General features: G+C 31.6%; 2 protein-coding genes across 6 annotated transcripts; one reads left to right on the top strand and one right to left on the bottom strand.

The window, feature by feature from the left end:
- Positions 1-145: 145 nt before the first annotated feature.
- LOC115721946 (uncharacterized) lies at positions 146-5,182 on the top strand. 5 transcript variants are annotated; one of them, XM_061110446.1, is made up of 8 exons: positions 149-808; positions 1,230-1,307; positions 1,519-1,576; positions 1,661-1,710; positions 2,102-2,210; positions 2,313-2,374; positions 3,499-3,575; positions 4,854-5,182. In XM_061110446.1, the coding sequence occupies exons 1-8, from the start codon at positions 726-728 to the stop codon at positions 4,859-4,861; spliced, it is 525 nt and encodes a 174-aa protein (XP_060966429.1). In that variant the 5' UTR covers positions 149-725; the 3' UTR covers positions 4,862-5,182. The 5 variants fall into 5 exon arrangements, 4 of the variants coding, with proteins under 4 accessions (XP_060966428.1, XP_060966429.1, XP_060966431.1 ...); XM_061110445.1 differs by lacking the exon at positions 4,854-5,182 and having other exon boundaries at positions 148-808; positions 3,499-3,766; XM_061110448.1 differs by lacking the exons at positions 3,499-3,575; positions 4,854-5,182 and adding an exon at positions 2,564-3,042 and having other exon boundaries at positions 150-808.
- Positions 5,183-12,002: 6,820 nt separating this feature from the next.
- On the bottom strand, positions 12,003-16,406 carry LOC115721023 (hydroxycinnamoyltransferase). Its single transcript, XM_030650250.2, has 2 exons — positions 15,835-16,406; positions 12,003-13,194 (listed from the first exon to the last, which is right to left on the bottom strand). Exons 1-2 carry the CDS (start codon positions 16,258-16,260, stop codon positions 12,211-12,213), a joined length of 1,410 nt encoding a protein of 469 aa, XP_030506110.2. The 5' UTR covers positions 16,261-16,406; the 3' UTR covers positions 12,003-12,210.
- Positions 16,407-21,454: the final 5,048 nt, after the last annotated feature.

A 21,454-nucleotide genomic window follows, 5' to 3' on the forward strand; every position in this document is an offset into this window, starting at 1 on the left:
TGGTTTAACGGGAATTCTTGGTTTAACGATTTTTTTTTTTTTAACGCCAAAAAAATAATTTTTATCTTTTTTAAACGGGTTCTTTTAACGCCGTTAACTTTTTTCTTATAAATATATATATATATAAAAAAAAAAAATCATCTCAATCGTTGCTAAATCGAAATGTTGCGATCGCGTTGCTAAATCGGGCCAAGACATTGTTGTTCGGATCGCCTGAGCATCACAAAGCTCTTGCGAATCAGTACTCAGAGTTCAACCAGTGCTTTGAACGAAGCCTTGAGGCTTATGAACGAGGCTCTGGATTTGTATGAGAAGGGACTGCACGCAGCGAGAACTCGGGAATGCATGCTCGAGCTTAAGGAATTGAAATCGAAGACTCTCCGATTCATCTCAGCAGTTCATCTGCAGATGGGTGAGTTTGAGAGTGTTATTAAGTGTGTGAAGGTGTTGAGAGAAGGTGACAATGAGGATCGTCATCCTAGCTTGCCTGTGCTTGCCTTGAAGGCGTGGTTGGGTTTGCGAAGGTTTGCTGAGGCAGAGAAAGAGCTGAGGGGAATGGTGGTGAATAAGGGGATTCCGGAGAGCGTTTGGGTATCTTCTGTGGAGGCTTACTTTCAGGCTGCGGGAACAGCTGGAGCAGAGACGGCAAAGGAAGTGTTCTTGGGACTTTTCATCTCTAGATCTCGCCGACATCAAGATCCAGAGCCCGTCGATCGATTTCAGCGATGTTGATTGGAAATCCAAATTTTCAGTACCGGGAATATGAAATCAACGATCAATTTCAATGCTTGGTGTTCCATCTGAAGCAGTATGTTAAATTATTCACTATTCATCCTATTTTCAGTTTCTTAATGATTCTATGGCTTTATTTCCTAATCTGATATATGTTGTTGCTTGTGTCTCTCAACCCCCATACTTCTCATCCAGGCATTGCAGAAAAAAAAATTATGTAGGAAATTTTACTCAGCGTATATATTCATCCATTTCATTCACCATGTATAATTCCCAACAGTCTTGGTAGCCAATTTTACATTCTTATTAATTCTGACAATTTGGACTCAAATGCAGCTATTCTGTTTACACCAGAGAAAATACATTGTTGATAGGTTATACATGTGTTTCCTATTTAAAAGTTATTTGAATGTTATCCTTTACTGTGCCTGAAGAAGTTTTTTCCATGCTTTCTTAGTTACCTATCTTTTTCCTACCATTTTCTCGTTTATTGATAGGTTTACATCAGATGTAAAGATCAAGAGCATATCTGTTGTTGGTGGTGCTGATGGAACAAGTCCTTCAAAGATGAGAGCGTAAGTTAAACCTTTGAGCTTTCCCATGCCAATATCATGACTTACTTATATTGCTCAAGTTTTCATCATGTGAAAGCAGGATTCTTGCTCGTGTAGTCGTGTGAGAGGAACAGAATAACATTGACACTGCTTTTTCTATAAAAAATGTTGTCACCCTTCCTATTGTTATTATATCTGAAACTGAGCTCTTAGATTGTGTTATCTAAACCAGGTTCTTAAACCGAGAGGGCATTGATTTTTCAGATGCTCAAAGTATGCAAGCTGTTCAGGTACTTCTTAACCTTATATTATGTGTGAATTGATTGAAAATGTTCAACATTTCCACTTATTTAGACTATGTGCTCGTGTTTAAGGAATGGGAATTGGCTGAAAATTCACAGGGAGTCTTAGAGTACCAAACAAGGTAACTACTACCTTCTCAAGTGCTACTTAATAAATATATATTGAGCTATATAATCACTTTCAATTAAAGCATTGTAGGCAGCTATTCCTTTCTCTTAACTGATACATGAAAATATGTCCTTAGTAGTACCATTAGTGTTACAAGGCACTATATGATATAGTTGGCATATGTTGAATGGTTTGTATTGCAATTGAAAATATTTGAACAAGTAAATGTAATTACTCATAAGATATGGTGTTGGGAACATATGATTCTATATAGCAATGCTCTTAGTAGTATGTTGTTCTACATTCAGAAATATAGATTATAGATAGATACATGCTACATTTGAGTACTTTTGGTATTATGTTTTGTCTCATTCTAATACACATTTATCCATAATAATGTTTAGGTATTCAAAATTCCAAAGTGTGGGAAATATCACATTACATTTCCCTGAGAATTTCGGTGGGGATGCCTCTCAGATTCACTACATTGGCTTCAAAGGTGAAGCTACTCAGGTAAATTCATTTTCCAAGAGAACTCTATTATAACATTTATTGGTGAATGAATGTTAATACTTATCAAGTTCATCATTAACTTTGTGTTTTCTGGGTGATCAGTTGAAGAGGGATGTTGTTGCAACGATTGTGTATGAAATTACACCAAATCCTTCTGATCACAAGTAAGTATTCTTGATTATCAAAATTTGAATTGAATTATGTAGGAAATTTTACTCAGCGTATATATTCATCCATTTCATTCACCATGTATATATATATGTTTATGTGTGCTTGTAAATTTTTCTAATTTAATTAGGCAGGGTATGGCCTACAAAACTACAGAAAATAATTTAGTCTTTTATTAATTAAAGTGACCGAGGAGATCAATCAAGAAATTGATGAATTTGATGGTTTTAGCTTTCTTCCAAACTCTTCATTTTCAAAAATAAAGGGTATTTTGCAATTTCAGATTTTCCTGCTCATACATACATACTTATACCTGACTTTAGATGAGAATATATAGCAGTAGCAATTGGTGTATTTGCAGTGACATAACAACTTTGTAAAGATTTGGTCTGTTGAAGAAGGATATGATATCAGATATATTATTATTAGTTCCTTTCTTTTTGTTATTTCCCTATGGGACTTCCATCCTCTTCTCATTTCATCTTTTAAGATCAAGTTGGATTCGTCTTAATTAGTTTTGTGAGTTGTGTAGAGATTCAGGAACGAATTCCCAACAGTCTTGGTAGCCAATTTTACATTCTTATTAATTCTGACAATTTGGACTCAAATGCAGCTATTCTGTTTACACCAGAGAAAATACATTGTTGTAGCAATTTTAAAATAACAGCAGCAATCACGCAATTTATTTAAGAAATTTGACTTTTCCTTAATTATTTCTTAGAATGCAAAAGTTAACTTACTATATAATTGCACTACGAATCATTGGTTTTCCTATTTTCTGTTATTTTTTTTTTGTTTAAATATGAATTTGAATTAAAGTAATATACGTGTATATTAAATAAATATAAATATACATGTGTTTCCTATTTAAAAGTTATTTGAATGTTATTCAAATTATTGTTATTTTTTTTTTTTTTAAGAAACTGAATATTTTTAGTTATGCTCATAAATATCATCATGAAATAAGGAAGCAGTTTTAATTTGAAGACCAAAGCTTGGTATATATACTAACATTTCAAATTATTATTTTCATCAATAAAGAGTATTCTGCAATTTCAGATTTTACTGCTCATACATACATACTTATCTTAATTTGTTTTTTGTGTGATTTTATTTACAGGGAAGAAGAAGGAAAGCCAAGTACATCACCAAGTCACAGGGTGTCAAGCATTTTCAAGTCAATTTACCTCTTTCCAGGTCAGTATATTATTCTCAAATTCACTGATGTTGTGCCATGTCTTTTGAGCATTTATGTTGGAATTTGTATAAGTTATGTGTTCATTGTATGAGTCATTTACGTTTTGGGTATCATTTGTGTTGGGTGGAGTTTGTTTTTATTCGATTTCACTATGTTATATTTGTTGTTTCAGATTTCTTATTAGTATAAAATATATATTCGATTTCACTATAATATTTGTTGTTTTTATTCATATTTTTCTCCCTTTTCGAACAGCCACTATAATGTAAAACGAAATATAACAAACATGTAGAATATTTTTAATTTGATGTATATGTATGTGTCATCTATACCCAAATTATATATATACATATATTTTAGTCTCTTTATTATTGTACATATAATAAATTATATATATAAGTACACCTCCCTTTATTATATAGTATTATTATATATATATTTTTTTTTATTCTTATTTAAAAAAAAAATAGAAATTAATCCCTAAATTTGAAGTGTGGAGATGTCGACACACCCTCTCCTACTCTATTTATTTTCTATTTTAAAAGTGACCCCATGGATTAACTTATTAAGTGAGCTAATCAATATTGGGTTATTCTATAATTTCTCACTAGGTCCCATTCACCTCTACCCCAATTATTCCCCATTAAATATAATTTTATTTTCTTAATATATATCCTTTTGTTATGATTTAACTTTTACTGGTGTTTGCCCATAATAATTAGACGTGGTTCATAATACCCCACAGGTGAGATATATATAATATAGTTTTTATTTTTAAAAATTAATTTACCATTGACAGTAATTTTCAAAATGCAATCATATGCTATAAATTAAACCTAAGCAAAATGAGATTAACGTATGAGTGAAACTTTTCTTCTTTTTACACAGCTTTTAAAATAATCACCTACATTAATGAAGTTTGTTTTCTTTATAAAACTAACCCACCATTTGTATGTACTTTATCAATAAAACAGTAACTTTTTGTTTCTTTTCTTTTTTTGTCATTGGAGGAAATAAGTAACTTAAAGAATGTAGATATTTTGTTTAAAAAAAAATGTAGATATTTTTCGTTTTTAAAATAATAATTGGAAGGAAATTAAAAAAAAAAAATCTAAAGAAGCAGTATTATACATTGTTCCTATACATATTCATAAGATATTTTGATTGTTTAAATTTATTGGTACATTTTTTTCGTACATTTATTTTGTAATTTTTTTTTTGAAAAGTACATTTATTTTGTAATTAAAACTTATAACTAATTATTTTTTTTTCTTCAGAAACATAAGTTGTTTGTCCAAAAAATTACAAAGCAATTATCAGCCAAAAAATGGAGAATTCAGTTGTACGTAGATGCAAACCGAACAATGAGTTCAAAGTACAATCAGTTCACCATTCAAGTAGTTGAACCAATGGAAGATTAGGCAGAAGTTACCTTTTTTTTTTTACAGTAATTTTATTTTATTTAGTGTTAAGACTTTTCTTGGTGCCCAGCTTCTTTCACTTTCTATTGACTTGTTATCTATGGATTTACATGGAGTATTGTATGCAAGTATTTCATATACCCAATTTTCTAGAAGTAAATAATAAGTATCATTTTATTATGATTTATATATACCTAATTATATTTTACCAACCAATTATAATAGCACAAATATTAATTTGTTAAAACAAATCATTCGTATAATCATACCTTCACATACAATCTAAATAAGAAGAAAAAAAAAATTAAACTTTATATATTAAAAAAAGAATATTCTGTTAAATTTGGTTTGATCTCCGTTAACAAATAAACCCAATAATTAAATTCAAAAAATTAAACAAACTTTTTTTAAATTAAAAAAAATCATCCCACATATCTCTCTAACAAACTTATATCCCTAATTATCAAATCCAATTATCAAATTAAATCCATTCTCCTTGCAAAATCTTTATCCCAAAAGTTCTCGATTTAAGTGTTTATTTCAAATCAAATCAAATCTTTATACCAATTCATTAAAATATTATTTACAAAGCATCATTTTGTTTGAGCCATCATTGTTGATTATGTTGATTATAAATGCAAGTTTATTATACTATTGAATACAAATTTTTATTCAATGTTAGTAGTGTATTTAACTTTCTAAAAATATATACACAGTATGTATAATAATTTGTAAAGAGAATTTGTCACTTGTATGTATTATTAATGTATCGAGGTTTTTTATAATAGTAGTGAAAAACATTGTAAGTGAGTTTTTGGCCTTAAGTTATAATGAATTAGTATTTTAAAGTTCATAATAAATATTTTTTTTTAAAAAAATATATATCATTTATAATTAAATTATCTATAATTTTCATGGAATCAAAATCATAATTCATTATCTAAATAAAAAATTAAATATATAAAACTAAGAATACGTGCAATGCAATCGTAACTTTAATCTAGTATATATATATATATATGAATGTTCTTCAAAACTATAAGGCAAAAGCCAAGAAAATCAAGTAATTATACAAAATAGTTACTACTCAAGATAATTAGGCAAACTCGGCCACCAAATAAAACAGGAGATTACTCGAGTGAGAGAGCTAGTTGGGCATGAGCAGTGACATTATTAGATTCATGATTACAATAAGACAATGAAATAAAAGAAAACAACTTCCACACGAAAGATATCGTGAATAACAATTCCATACTAAAAAAAATGTCTTCTTTTTTGCTAACAGTTTGAACTAGCCGATGACAATCGGAGAAGACTTTGACTTGAGTATAGCCCAACATAATATAGAGTAAAAGAGGCTGAAGCTTCAATCACGTGAAGGGGAAAGGGAGGCAGTCAGCGGAATTGAGGAAGAGCAGCAAATAGCACCCGAATCATCCATAACCGATGCTCCCAGCCCCACCAAACCATCAACTGATCGTGTCCCGACACCGAAGGCCCCTTCTCTGTCTAAGTTTTCAACTCACCCGACTGTGCATCTTGGTATCTCTACAAATAGTTTAAAGCCCACTGCCCCACTAAATCATCTTTCAAAAGTTTATGTTCATGGACATAAGTGTTTCTTCTATGCCAAATCCTCCAACCAAGAACAAGGAACTCCTCCACTTCTTTCTTGGAAAGAAAAAACATACAACCAAGAAGCAACCCCTATCTTGTCCAGACCTTTTAAACCCCACTTCTTCTGAGTTTCTTTAAGAGATGGGCAAAGCCAAAGGACATGTTGAGTAGTTCATTACATTTCAAACAAAAAGAACAAACATCAGGTGTTTTAAATCTAATTTAAATCTAATGATAGTTTTTAACCTCTTATTTCTTCCACCAAAACAACTTTTTTTTTTCTTCTTCATTTTTGTAAGGGAATAAAAAAAATCTTGAAAATGTGCAATGAGAAAATAATTTTTTGCTTTTAAAACCTTTAAAATGTGGGGTACACATAAAATCCATGTATCAATCTCTATATCTTTATATAATAGAATAATTAGCAATTTTGTCCCATCAATTTTGATAATATTAATTTTGGCTCATAAAATATAAGACTTGGTAAGAATCCCCTATCTATTACATTTACAGAAATTTTAGTCTTTTTTAAGTTCCGTCTAATTATTTCATTTAATAATGACATGTCTTTATCAATTAGTAACTTTGCTCTTTAAACTTTGACAACTATCAAATCGTACCCCGTCAAAATAAAAATGAAAAAGATTTAATATTTTTTTAGTAAATCTTAAAAATTTAATTTAGATCTTAAGAAAAATTATTTTGAATGATTAAGAAAATAAAAAAAATAAATTAAAATTTTAAAACTAATTATGTGATATAAAAAAATTATTTATTTTTATTAAAAAATTTATTTAGATATTAAAAATATAATTTGTAAAAACTAAATTTTAAAGGAACAAACTTGAATATATTTTGTCTTTATCAAAAAAATGTATATTTGTTTAATTAAACATAATATTTTTTTAGTTTAATTTATAATTTTTTCAAAAAAAATTATATTTTTATTGAATTTTTAATTATTTTTTTATTTGCTAAGGTATGAGTTTATAAATATAAATAAGTTTGATTTTTTTTAAAAAAAATCTTAGTCCATTTTAATTATTTATTAAATTTTCAATAATTTTAGTTTGATTTTTTAAGATACGTGTTGATAAATAAAATAAAGTTTGAAAATATTTTTTTTAAGTAAAATTAATATTTTTTTTATTAATTTAATATTTTTATCGGGATATTGGCGGCTAAACTACCTGAACTTTACGGTTTGTAACACTTAACCACAAAAACTAAATTTTTGGCGGCTAAACTACCTAAACCCTGGTTCCGTTTTGCTCTGCACACCTCCGTCCAAAAATCACAGTTAAGTGCCACGGTGGACTGTCCACGTGTACACACTTGTACACGTGGCAAATTTTTAGTGGTCCACGTAATTTTAATTTTAAACATACTAAAAATAATTTAAAAATTAAAAAAAAATTATAAAAATTAAAAAAATCTGTTTTTTTTTTTTCTCTTTTTCTTTTTTTTTTCTTTCTCTTTCTTCTCGATCCCCTAACCCTCCTCCTCCTTCTTCTTCTTCTAGCCATGGCCGACATCAATAGAGAATTAGCAAATTTTCTCTTGCCATTACAAAATCCCTTATTTAACATCATCAATCAAAATGGAGAACCGCACCCTAAAATTTATCTCACCAAAGATTTTTGAGTAAAAAAGAAAAACATTTACAAAAAAAAAAAAATTAGCTGTAAATATATGAAATAACTGAACTGATTGATATTTCAAATACATTCAAATATAAAGGCCAAAACTTTCTTGGCTTAATCAATCAAACCAATCAATTAAGACGAAAATCAACACAAAAATATTGAATAACAGACTTAATTTTCTTCCCATACTTGCAGAAATTGTTAAATTCATGTACAATAAAATCCAGCATATTTCAAAGATTAAATCCCTAAAAAGTTACAAAATTTAATCCCAAACTAAACCAATTCACAATACATCAACAAAAAGTAATACACATCACAAACCCCCAAAAGAGAGAAGAGATGGGGGAACCGTTCAATGTCTTCGGAGGAAGAGGAAGCCGATGACAAAACTAAGATGAAAATTCTCTATTTACCTGTTGTTGTTGAGGTTGACTAAGGAGTTGTAGATTCGAGAACAGCCTAGGCGTATGCGAGGATAAGCTCTGAGCGTGTAGATCGTGGTTTGGCGGAGAAAATCCTTTGGCAACCTTCTGCTTCTCTAAATTCTTCTCACGGACCATCTTAGCCTTCTGCCCATTGCCTCCGCCCATGGCCGATTGATGGGTTTAGGAAGAAAAGGAGTTGTGGTGATGGGTGTCGGGGTCCGAGGAAATGGTGGTGGGGGTTGGGGTTGTTACGGCAGAGGAGGAGGCCGGCCATGGCTTGAAGAAGAAGAAGAAGAAGGGTTAGGGGATCAAGAAGAAAGAGAAAGAGAAAGAGAAAGAAAAAGAAAGAAAAAGAGAAAAAAAAAAAAAAAAAAGATTTTTTTAATTTTTATAAATTGTTTTTTTTTTTTAATTTTTAAATTATTTTTAGTATATTTAAAATTAAAATTACGTGGACCACTAAAAATTTGCCACGTGTACAAGTGTGTACACGTGGACAGTCCACCGTGGCACTTAACTGTGATTTTTGGACGGAGGTGTGCAGAGCAAAACGGAACCAGGGTTTAGGTAGTTTAGCCGCCAAAAATTTAGTTTTTGTGGTTAAGTGTTACAAACCGTAAAGTTCAGGTGGTTTAGCCGCCAATATCCCTATTTTTATCCAATTTTTTAATAATGTTTACTATTTTTTTTTTTTGAAGTAGCAGAATATAATTTCTTTAAAATAATAGAATGTTATAATTTTTAAATTTTTTTTAATAAAAGTGGGAAAATTTTTGTATTAGTCAAAGTTTAAGGGAAAAAATGCTAATTTTTAACAGTAAAAGAAACGGAACGTAACAAAAGGGGCATAATTATATAACTTTTACATTTTATGGAGAATTTTTAATAAGCTGTATATTTTATGGGGCAAAATTATGTAGTGGCGAAAGTTCAAGGGGCACTCCTTTTCTTTTGATCAAGTTTTTTAGCAAAGTTTTTATGAGATAGATTTTATGGACATCCAAGAGGGAGTGTTATGAAATATTATTTATGGATGTCCAAATTACAAAATTAATTATTACCATTAATGCTTGCTTGTATTTTCTTTTATTACATTGATTTAGTTTCCAATTCTTTTAGTCATATTTTGTCTAAATTAATAGGGTTTCACCCTATTGGAATAAATAACGGAGAAATTCTCATTTAGTTTTTCTTTCTCTCTTCATCATCTTCTTCTTTTCTTCTTATCTATTTTATATTATTTTATAACATACAAATAATTTTTAATTACAAATAATTAAGTACGGGGATTGTATCAAATTTATCACAACAATATACCCAAATTGTATCCAAAAATAAAATAAAGACAATAGTTATTATAAACATCACCAACATCAGTTTTAATACTAGTTTTTCTTATACATATAAATATATCCATATCTTATTGAATTATGAAAGAATAGGTTATAGGTATAATAAAGTTAGATAGCTAAATTGTGAATGTATTAGTTATGCTAAATAATTTTAGAATATGGATATATTCAAAAATGCATAACAAATATAGAATTATTTTAAGTCTAATGTGTGTAAGTGTAAATTTTTCAAAAATAAACCATCAATTTTCAAATCATCATCCAAAACTTCTCAAATATTCTTATTTATTTTGAGATTTTTGACAAACCACAAATTAAATTTTTAAAATTTAAAAATATTAAATAATATTACAACTAATCAGTAATAACATTGTAGGTAAAAAAATTGAATTTTTGTTTCAAAATTACTTATTTTTTAAAATATAATTTTTAAAATTGTTTTTAGGTGAGAGCATCACTTTTGCTTTCACATGTAAGGACATTTTTTAAACCTTTAATTTTTAATCTGATGGTAATAATTTGTTGTAGTTTATTTGTTATCACGAGGTAGTACTAGCACATATAAAATTATTATTTATTTATTTTTAACTCTCTTATTTTTTAGCCATGATCTAATTTTTTTTCTTTCTTTAAAACGATATATGATATTATCATTATTTTTTGCTAACTTTAATGAAAAGATGAAGAACGAGGCGGGTTGGGACTAGTACAACTGGGTTCATGCGAAGATGGTGATGAGGCTATGGTTGAGGTGAAGAGAAGTTGAGGATGATGATGAGATGAGAGTGAAGGTGGGCGAAGGGTTTTTTAGGCTCAGATCAAATTATGGGTTTGGTGATCGTGGGAAAAGAAGAAAGGAGAAATGTGATTGGGGTCTTATAATGGAGTTTCTAGAAAATGGAGGTGGAGAAGGGTAGATGCTGGTCAGGGTGGTCGTGGTTCAGGCAAGGGGAAGGTAGAGACGAGGTGGCTATGGTGGGTAGGACGGAAAAGGAAGAAGATGAGAAAATAGGATTTTCTAAGAAAAAGAAATTTAAGGTATTTGAGATTATTTTGGTTAGGATATTATTTGAGAAATTATGTTTTGTTTTTTTTTTTTCCTGAAAAATCCTTAACAGCTCGTAAAGAATCCTAACTTACGCCAATTGTAGCAATATTTTTGCAAAAATCCAGCAAAAATATTGTTGATTGGTCCTTTAACGTGTACTACATATGCTAAAATTTTGCTAGAAAATTACTACAGCAGGGAAACTTCTCCAAATCAACGAAAAAAGCCTATTATTTATGCCCGATTTTGTTGTAGCAAAATTCAATCAAAAATATAGGAAAAACTTTAAACCTTCAAATCACATCCAAAATTCCAAATTATGCTCTAAAAACACCTAAAGCACCAAACAAAGAGTAAAATCCACTTAAAAATTAAAAATAAAATTGAAAGTGAAACAAAATAAAATAAAATAAAAGTAAAGCAGGCGAGAGAGGAAAAAATGTGTTTTTAAAAATTTTAAAAGCATCAAAACTATGTTTTCAATTTTGAATTTAAATTAAAAAAAAATAGAAAATAAAATTCAGTTGCCAAACACACTTTCAAAAGTCATTTCCATAATTTTGATTAAAAAATCAAAATTTAATTTTAAAAATTCTAATATAACTAATAGTATATATGTTTATGTGTATTAACTTATTTTAATTGGATGCACCTTTAATATTTAACAAATTAAAATACAAAAAAAAAAATACTCTTATAAGTGAGAGCAAAAGTAATGCTCTCACTTAGAACATCTCCAATGGTTACATCTTTTAAGATACTAAAAATTTACACATTATTTAAAAATATAATATTTTATTTTATTTCTCTTCTACATCATTTTTGACACTCTTACTTTTAAAAATATTTCAATGTATAGCTCTTTTTAAAAATACTATAATTATAATTTCACTCATTATTATTTAATATATATCTTAATTTTTAACTACAATAACTTTTTAGTTTTAATTTTTTATTAAAAAAAATAAATCCATGAATCATATTTTTTTTCTCTTGAATGATATAGCATCTAATATTTCAACACATAATGTATCCACATGAGATTGAGATGCTGAGTTTCCATAATTTTTAAATCACAACTCAATCAATTCAAATTAATTTCTCAAAAGTCAAAACAAAGAACTAGCATCTCCCACGTCCACCATTAAGCAACATTATGGGTTGCAGGCCCAATAATGCTTGGTCCTCACACAACGCGGCCAACTCATTCTCCGGCAACGTCACCGTCACCACCCTACCCAGACCACCTTCCGACGAAGGCATCACCATGATCAACCCTTCACCTTCCACATTCCCAATGTGATACGACACGTGGACCGGCTCTGCTCCCTCATCAAACGCAGTATCGTACATCAACGGCCCAACAACGCTACCATTCGGCCCACATGAACTGCCCAAGTGATCAACCTTAACACAAGTCAATTCAGGCCCATACATCCTAAAAGCTGGGCCGTAACTATTTTCCTCCTCCCCCTCTCTCTTCCTTCTCGACTCCAGCCAATCAATCGCTGACCTAACCTCATCATCGTCGACGCTCGCCACGTGGTGGTGCAGTTCTCTCACCACGTGTCCTAAATCAGAGCCACTACTGAGCTCTCGAACTTGTAAAGAAAGCATCGAAAAATGCAAAGCGTTGCCGTAATACCCAAGAGGAAGCGGAGTTTTCTTCAATAACTTCCTGAAGTCCGTACATATTGAGAGGGAGTATGTGGAGATATTTTTTAGGACCTTCAATTGTGCGACACGTGTCCAAAAGAGTGCCCCTAGATAATCGAAGGGAGTGGCGTTTTGGCAACTTTCGGAGATACCTGAGAGGCACTGCTTGAGTATTGCATTTGAGAATTTGAAGGTTGCCGTGGCCATTTTCACTAAGGGCGCCGCACGTGCGATGGACTTGGCGTGATAGTAAGTTACAGAATTCTTCTTGGGATTTGTATCGGGTCGGGTACAGAGATCGGATCCTGAATTTACGAGTGGGTGGGCTATGGCCCGACCACGGTGAGTGTCAATCCATGATTTGAAGAGTAGGGTTGCCGATGTTGGATCTGCATGCATGTGAGTGCAGCTCAGCCCAACGGCTACTCCTCCCCCTTCAAATTCATTTATCTGGATAAGATAAGAAAGAAAAAAAAGTTATCATATATATTTTTTACTAGAAAAAAAAGTAGTTATATTTGTGAGAATGTATCTCACATTAAAGAAATGTTTTTTGCTTTGATTTTTGATTAATAAAGTTTCCCAACTACCCAGAAGAATATCATGTACGTGTTTATGAAGTGGTCCTTGAAAAATTAGTTTTATACAGGCTCATAAAGAAAGAAGAATAACTGCATAAGGCAGGTAGAGATTTTCCTGCTATTTTTGACTTATCATTGCACTTAATTGGTCCTTTGATATTTTTTTAAAAAAGAACACCAACCCCAAAATGGAATCAATCTGACCAAAGAGACATTACGTGTCACCTTGTGAAATCGTCCAAAAATATGTCTCAACTTCCTGTCTAATATAATGAATATAAATGTGACGTATAGTAACGGAGAAAGCATTATTTGTTACAACTATCTCTTGTCATTCTCTCTCCTCAAACAAAAAACATATTTTATTTTTTGAATGGATTGACTAATTAGAAATATTTGCCCTCGAAAGCTTTCAATTTTAGATGCAGTTAAAGATTTTTAAATTTTTGAAATGGTTGAATTTAAAGATTTCTAACTCTGATCAATTTTATTAATATAGCTATTATTTATGTATTAAATTATGTCCAAAATTGTAATGTGTTGTGTATGATATTATGTTTCCCAATTTAATATATATTAATTAAATTGTATTTATATCTATTTGTAAAATTCAATAAAAAAATTTAAATTTAATAATTTTAATAATTCAATAAAAAAAAATTAACGGCCCCAAATTAAAAAATACAATTTAATACATTAGTTGCTAAAAATTCTAATATGTCTATTTTTTTTCTTTTTGAAAATCTAATAAGCCTATTTTTTTTTTTTTAACAACTAATAAGCCTATTTTAAAATCAAGTAAAAGATATATTCTGACCCTTTCAAAAAAATATATATTCTGATAAGAAGATAAAATGAAAGTAAAAAAATTTGGCCAAATTTATTCTATATTCCTCAGCTCCGTATCCCTTTTTTTTTCTTTTGTTTTTGTTCATAATTTTTCTGGAGCAAACAAAAATAAATAGAGATTTTTTTGATTTTTTTTTTTTAACAAATGCTAAACATCTCTTCTAGCGAAAAGATGAGCTCTTTCCAAATTCAATTTTTTCTAGGAAAACAAAAGAAAATATCCCAAAAACAAGGTAAATTCCTTCTCTCCATTTTCCATTCTTTTTTACTTTTTTTATTATTATTTTATTTTGCTAAAGCTTATATTCTTTTCTTTCTTTTTGTTCATAACTTTTAACTTATAAGTCTGTACAAATGAAGTATCATTGGTCACAGAATTAGAAATCTTACCCTAATAAAGATCTAAAAGGTTGTGGGTGAAGGAGAAGATCAGAAGTAAGAATTGCATATATATATAATATATATATATCTTTCACCTTCAGTCTAATATTTAACTATTTATCAATTATGGACAAAGCTTTTACAACTTTCTTAGTTGAATGTTTTTAGTTAGTCTTGTACGATCCTGTAAGGAAAAAAAATTAAAAATATTATTTAATATTAAATTATTGGAGGGTAGGCATTTACGAAATGTTTTCTTCTTCTTTTTATTAATTTTTTTATCAGATCTTTTTTTTTGTAAGATCAGATTCTTTTATTTTTTATTTTTGAAAGCATCAGATTCTTTTATTAATTTGATTCAAATACTTAATGATTAAACTTTTGGTCATATGAGAGAGAATAGTTACAGTCACATATTAGTGTTATAATTAATGCTTAAATGGCGGAATTCTTCTTCGTCAGTGCTAAGTAAATCGTTTAAGTATTAATGATGTTTTATTTTCTTAATTCTTAGACATGGATTGATAGGGACAGAACATTCATTAGTAAACAATATATTACAATTACAAAAAAACAAATTTATATTTTGATTTAATAATTATAAATTAAAATTGTAAAAAATTTACAGTGATTATAATATAAAGCATAAATAATAAATAAGAGCATCTACAATTATATTTTTATTTTTAGCTAAAATTTAAATAAAATAATTTTTTTTTATTTTTGCTTCAATGCTCTTTATTTCAATTAGTGTCTAATTATTTAATAATATTTTATAATTTAAATTTGTTAAATATAAACTAATTTAATAAAATAATGAAAAAAATAATATCAAAAATATTATTAAAACAATTTAATAAAAAAGTAGAAATTTTTTTATTCATTCTTATTTTTTTTATGGTTAGAAGTTTATTTTTTAAAATTAATTCTCTATTTTACTTAAAAAATTTATTTAAAAAACATAATTAGAGATGCTCAGAATTCTAGATTCGTGGATTGAGACAATTTTCAAAAGAGAGGATTTGAAATGTATGTTTTTTTTTTCTTTCTCCTTTGTCTTTTTTTTTTTTTTCTGGTACATTCTTGATTCTGCTTCTTTGTCTCATCTCATTGATTTAAATAAGAGCAAAACGTGCGTGTAAACATAATCATCTTCTTTATTTCTTCGTTCTCAATAAGTATCTTTAACTAATTTCATTACAATAATTGCAATTTCCTTAGGCAGCCAAAATAAGATTATGTTTCTGATATGATAAAAAAGCATAATATAAATATATACCTGGATTCGGAAAGGTGACCAATTAGTGGGGTCCTTAGGCATCTCATCCCAGACCATTAGATCTTTTTCTTCCATCCCATCAGCTGATCTTAGCCACTCATCAAACGAGGCACCAACTTGGGCCTTCACGACCCGAACACCTGCATCATTGTTCTTAACCTCCCAGTTACCATCTCCGTTTCGGGCTATCCGACCCGTTACTTGTGGGTACAACGAAAGAGCGTCCGAAAGGGATACCCTGGCTGGGTCCAAATCAAAGTCCTTGAGAACATTATCTCTGTAGTAAAATACGATGTGAAGGCTATGAAGACCCATGGCGTGATCAAGAGACGTAAACTTATGGGTTTTATTACCCGACCCGACTGGCCTGCTGGATACCGCTGTTAGCGTAGAGTGGACACTGACCCGGCTCTTGCTAACAGCCATATTATACAACAGTCAAAATGAATATATATATATATATATATATATAAATTAAAGGACAGTACTATAAGAAGATATGATTATGTAGAGAGAAAAGTTTTATGTTTACATCTATATAGGGAAGAAATTGAAGGAAGGTGAGGGTAGTTAAATGATATTAAATTAAAGGGGTTCCAAGAATTAAATAGGGGAAACTGGTACTGGTGAGTGCATTAATAATGAGTTTGAACATGATGATAATCTCTTCCGTCTCATTAATTTCTTTCAGGAGCATTGCTATTGGACGGTGTTTAGCAAATATATCGTTTTGTAATTGGTTAGCTATACTTTTTATAAACTAGGTTCTTTATAAACTAGGTAATATAGCCACTTTTGTCGCAGCTAATTTAATTTTTTAGTACTATAATAAAGAATAATTATTTATTGATATAATAAATAATAATATTCTTTTTTTTTTTTTTGAGAAAAAGTTCTGTTATTAATAATTGGAAGCGTCATTTACAATAACAGAGAAAATGGAAGGAGGAAAATCCTCATACCACACACAATCATTATCCAACGCTAATGCTTGCTTAGCCAAGCCATGAGCAGCTTGATTTGCATCTCTTCGGACATGAGACACACAAACATTAGGGAAATAGGACAATTGATTTCTAACATCAGAAATAAGATCTCTAAATCCTAAATTTCTAGATGCTAAACCATTTAAACTAGTAACTAGCAGTAAGCAATCAGATTCCACCAAATCGAGATTAATATGTAAAGATTGAGCCCATTGGAGACCATAATAAAGAGCCTTTGCCTCCATTTCATGAGGTAGTAAATTCCCAAGCAGTGGCTTGGAGAGAGCAGCTTGTACATGCCCATATGAGTCCCTTATGATAGCTCCAAGTCCCATTTTATTGCTGGTGGAGTCAATTGCAGCATCAACATTCAATTTCAATTTTGATGGAGGAGGTGCTGTCCATGGATGATGTGCCGCAACTGGGGAGGATTGCTGAACTGGTTTTGAAGCACACATGGCCTGCTGAAAGTTGCAGAGATGAACCTTAGCCTTAGCAGCAAGAGCTTCTGGTTTTTGGGGTTGTTTGTCATGGATGATGTTATTTCTATCAAACCAAATATACCACATTGTGCATAAGATCTTTTCTAATTCAGATTTGGTGTAAGTTTGAGATAATAACATCACATAATCTCCATCTTTCATGCGACTAGCAGCTTGAAAGTCGATTGAAAAATCAGTAGAACGCCATATTGCTTTAGCATGACAGCAGCTAAACAACGCATGCCCCACTGATTCCCATGCATTTGAGCATAAACTACAAGCAGACGAAGTGATTATTTTTCGTTGGAATAATGCTGCAGCAACTGGCAACGATTGTTGGATAACCTTCCAACCAAAAATTTTCACTTTCGATGGAATGTTTAGTCCCCAAAAAGATTTCCACCAAGTGCTGGAAGTTGCTGAAGTGGAGGACTGATGTTGAGTTTCAATCGAGCAAGCAAAATGGTAGCCCGATTGAACTGTATATTCGCCAGAATTATGATTATTCCAAACCCAAATGTCCTCTGTAGCAGAGGCAGCAAGAGGAATACTGAGGATTCGAGCCACATCTACAACTGAAAAATCCCTCTTAAGTGAAACCAGGTCCCAATTGAAGTCAGCAGTGATATAATTGGAAACACAATTGTGAGATAAACCAGTATAACAAACTGGTGTGAATTGAGTATTGCCTGGAATCCAAGGATCCGAATTACATCTAATGTTTTGGCCAGTTCCAACTTTAAGACGCACTCCTTGAATTAACAAATCACGCCCCCAACATAAACCTTGCCAAGTCATTGAAGAATAGGAACCTTTAGCAGCAGCCATGAAGTCACCATTTGGATAGTATCTTGCCTTCAAAATTCTTGCAAGCAAAGTATTTGGATTTTGGAAGATACGCCACGCTTGCTTCGCTAACAAGGCTTGATTGAAGTGAACGTAAGAACGAAAACCCATGCCCCCTTCCATTTTTGTTTTACAAAGGAATTTCCATTTCTTCCAATGTGTTTTCCTATTTTTTTCGGTTGCACCCCACCAAAATTGGGCCATCATAGAGTCCAATTGATTGCAAAAACTTTTAGAAAGTTTAAAACAACTCATAGCATAAGTTGGGATTGATTGGACGACAGCTTTCAAAAGAATTTCTTTTCCTCCAATGGAGAAAAGTTTATCATTCCAGGCATGTAACAATTTCCAAATTCGCTCTTTAATATCAGCAAACAAAAGCTTCTTATCTTGCTCTGAATAAGCTGGGAGACCCAAATACTTTTCATGGCATTCACTGATTGGCATTCCCAAAGTTTGACTGAAAGAATGTCTGATTGAGGATGGAGTATTTGGAGAAAAAGACAAAACAGACTTATCCTCATTAAGAAGCTGACCAGATGCTCTATGATAAATATCCAAAGCTCGTTTTATAGCACCTGAGGATCGATCATTTGCTTGACAAAAAAGCAGACTGTCATCAGCAAATAACAAATGTGTAATAGGAGGGGACCTTCGAGAAATAGCTAGCCCTTGTAACCGACCAATCGATTCCTCATATTGCAACAATCTAGAGAGACCTTCTGAGCATATCAAAAACAGGTAAGGCGATAACGGATCACCTTGACGAAGACCACGCTCCGGAGTTACTGAACCTTTGACTTCACCATTAATGAGGAAGGAAAAAGAAGTTGTGTGTAGGCAAGTCATAATAAGAGAAATCCAACGAATATTGAAACCCATCTTGCCCATTACCGCTGCTATATAAGACCATTCAACTCGATCAAAGGCTTTACTCATATCGAGTTTCAAAGCAGCATAACCTTTGTTCCCTCGTGTTCTATGCTTCAGACTATGCACCATTTCAAAAGCCACTAAGACATTATCTGTTATTTGTCGATTAGGAAGGAAAGCACTCTGAGTTTCAGAGATAACATTCGGTAAAACATGCTTTAACCGAAGAGCAATCATCTTAGAAACCAACTTGTAGATGACATTACACAGACTTATTGGCCTAAAGTCTGTCATTGCCTTTGGTTTCTTCAGTTTTGGAATAAGTGTAATGAGTGTCTTATTGATTGCTGTTGGGTTACCTCCATGATTTAGAATATGCAGAACCACTTTTGTAACCAAAGACCCAACCACTTCCCAGTTGTGTTGGTAGAACATAGCAGACATGCCATCAAGACCAGGACTTTTATCAGCTCCCATAGTTTTTAATGCTGAAAAAACATCATCTTTTGTAAAATCTTGGAGTAGAAAATCATTATGAGCATCTGTAATAGTGGTTGGAATTGTTGAGAGAACATGATTGAGAGCCCAATGATCCTCTTCTGAAGCTTTGAAAAGAGTTTCAAAGTAATTTGTGATAACAGAAGTAATTTCATCCTTGGAATACACAGTTTGACCATTAACATCCTGTATACTTCTGATACTGTTAGTTGCTTTCCGTGAAGAAGCTTTGGCATGAAAAAATTTCGTGTTTCGATCACCTGAAGTGAGCCATTCCACCCTAGATCGTTGTTGCCAATATTGTTCCTCATTAGCTAGCAGTTCATCTAAAATAGCTTCTGCCGAGGTAATTTGTTGTGAAAAATCAGGTGCTGAAGTTGTGTCATTATGTAACTGCTGAACTTTTTTCTGAGCTTCTTTGATATCCTTTCTCATATGCCCGAAAGTGTTATTATGCCACTGCTGCAAAGATTGAGCACAATCAGCTAGGCTCACGGTCAATTGATCAACACAATCAGTAGCAAAAGAGTCGGCTTTCCAAGAATCAGCAATCAATCGAGAACAGTCAGGAGAATTCAACCACATACGTTCAAACCGAAACCTTGATTTCCTCCTTTCCACGGTATGTTGAGTAGCAAAACTAAGCACTACAGAAAGTGCTCTATGGTCAGAACCATAGTAATCTTCATGTGTGACAGTTGGTGGTGTCAAATTATCAAGCCACACCGAATTGACAAAACACCAGTCAATTCGTTCTTTGAGAGCAGCAGGATTTTTCCTACTTCTTGACCAAGTGAAATCATCTCCATTAAAGGGCAGCTCATTCAAACAACATTGGTCTAAAGTGGATCGGAAAGCCTCCATTTGATTATCTTGTCTTAATGGTCCACTATTTTTGTGAGAATGTGAAAAAATCTCATTAAGATCTCCTATCAACATCCAAGGGTCAAGTGGAGAAACATCTCTAAGCCTTTTAACTAGAGTCCAAGTATGTTTTTTATTTTCAGTTTCAGGAAACCCATACACAGCAGAAAGATGCCAACGAGGACCATTATCACACACCAAGTAACAATCAAAATAATTAACATTCATTGAAAGAAGAGTTACATCGATATGATCCTTCCACAACAACATGATACCCCCTTTCAACCCAGTTCTAGGAACTTCTAAACCACAATTAAAACATAAAGATTGCTTAAAACGAGAAAGTGAATTAACTGTAACCTTTGTTTCCATAAGAAACAACACATGAGGATTTTGCTCTTTAACAAGCAAACGAAGTTTTCGGAATGCATTCGGGTTCCCCAAACCCCGAGCATTCCAACTGACGATTTTCATGGTGAACCGCGGGATTGCTGTGCAATCTCCGCGTAGTTGTCAAACACATCAGTGGAATCCACAGTTGCAGAAACGGACTGATTTAAACCAGCAACTTCTGACAAGGAAGGAGCAGTTTCAGAATTGTTAGCTCGACATCTCTTCAAAGTTTGTCTCATGGAGTTTGTGTCAAATTGTCTTTTGAAAACTCTATTCGGATGATCATTTTCTTGACCACCAACATTAAGCTTGGAAACAATTGTAGCAGTAGGAGCAGCAGTGAAAATAGCCTTCGAAACAGCAGGCAATGTTACGGGTCTCAATGGATGAATGGAATTTTGAAATGAAGGAGGACTGGGAGGATACGAGGCAAAGATATTGAGATTAGTGGCACTGGAGTCATTCATTAAATCCGATCCTATGTCAGGTGTGAAGACATCTAATAAAATAGATGTAGATTCGGTACCAGAAGAAACAATATTTTTCCCCTTATCAATATTTGTTTTATCAGTCCCAGGGATAATAATGCTCTTCCCTTTATTCTTCATTGTCAACTCAGAAGCAGAATTGTTGTGGCAGGGGAGAGGCGATTGGTCAGTGTGAGAGGTAAAAGATAAA

This window comes from Cannabis sativa, chromosome 2 (assembly GCF_029168945.1).
Source record: "Cannabis sativa cultivar Pink pepper isolate KNU-18-1 chromosome 2, ASM2916894v1, whole genome shotgun sequence".
Lineage (NCBI taxonomy): Eukaryota > Viridiplantae > Streptophyta > Magnoliopsida > Rosales > Cannabaceae > Cannabis > Cannabis sativa.

Excerpts from the sequence above, each read along its gene's own strand:
- LOC115721946 (XM_061110445.1), top strand. The coding sequence starts at position 726 with ATGTTGATTGGAAATCCAAATTTTCAGTACCGGGAATATGAAATCAAC. Across the intron at positions 1,577-1,660 it reads AAAGTATGCAAGCTGTTCAG|GAATGGGAATTGGCTGAAAA; the intron begins GTACTTCTTAAC and ends CTCGTGTTTAAG. Across the intron at positions 2,375-3,498 it reads CCAAATCCTTCTGATCACAA|GGAAGAAGAAGGAAAGCCAA; the intron begins GTAAGTATTCTT and ends TTTTATTTACAG.
- LOC115721023 (XM_030650250.2), bottom strand. The coding sequence starts at position 16,260 with ATGGCTGTTAGCAAGAGCCGGGTCAGTGTCCACTCTACGCTAACAGCG. Across the intron at positions 13,195-15,834 it reads GGTCACCTTTCCGAATCCAG|ATAAATGAATTTGAAGGGGG; the intron begins GTATATATTTAT and ends TATCTTATCCAG.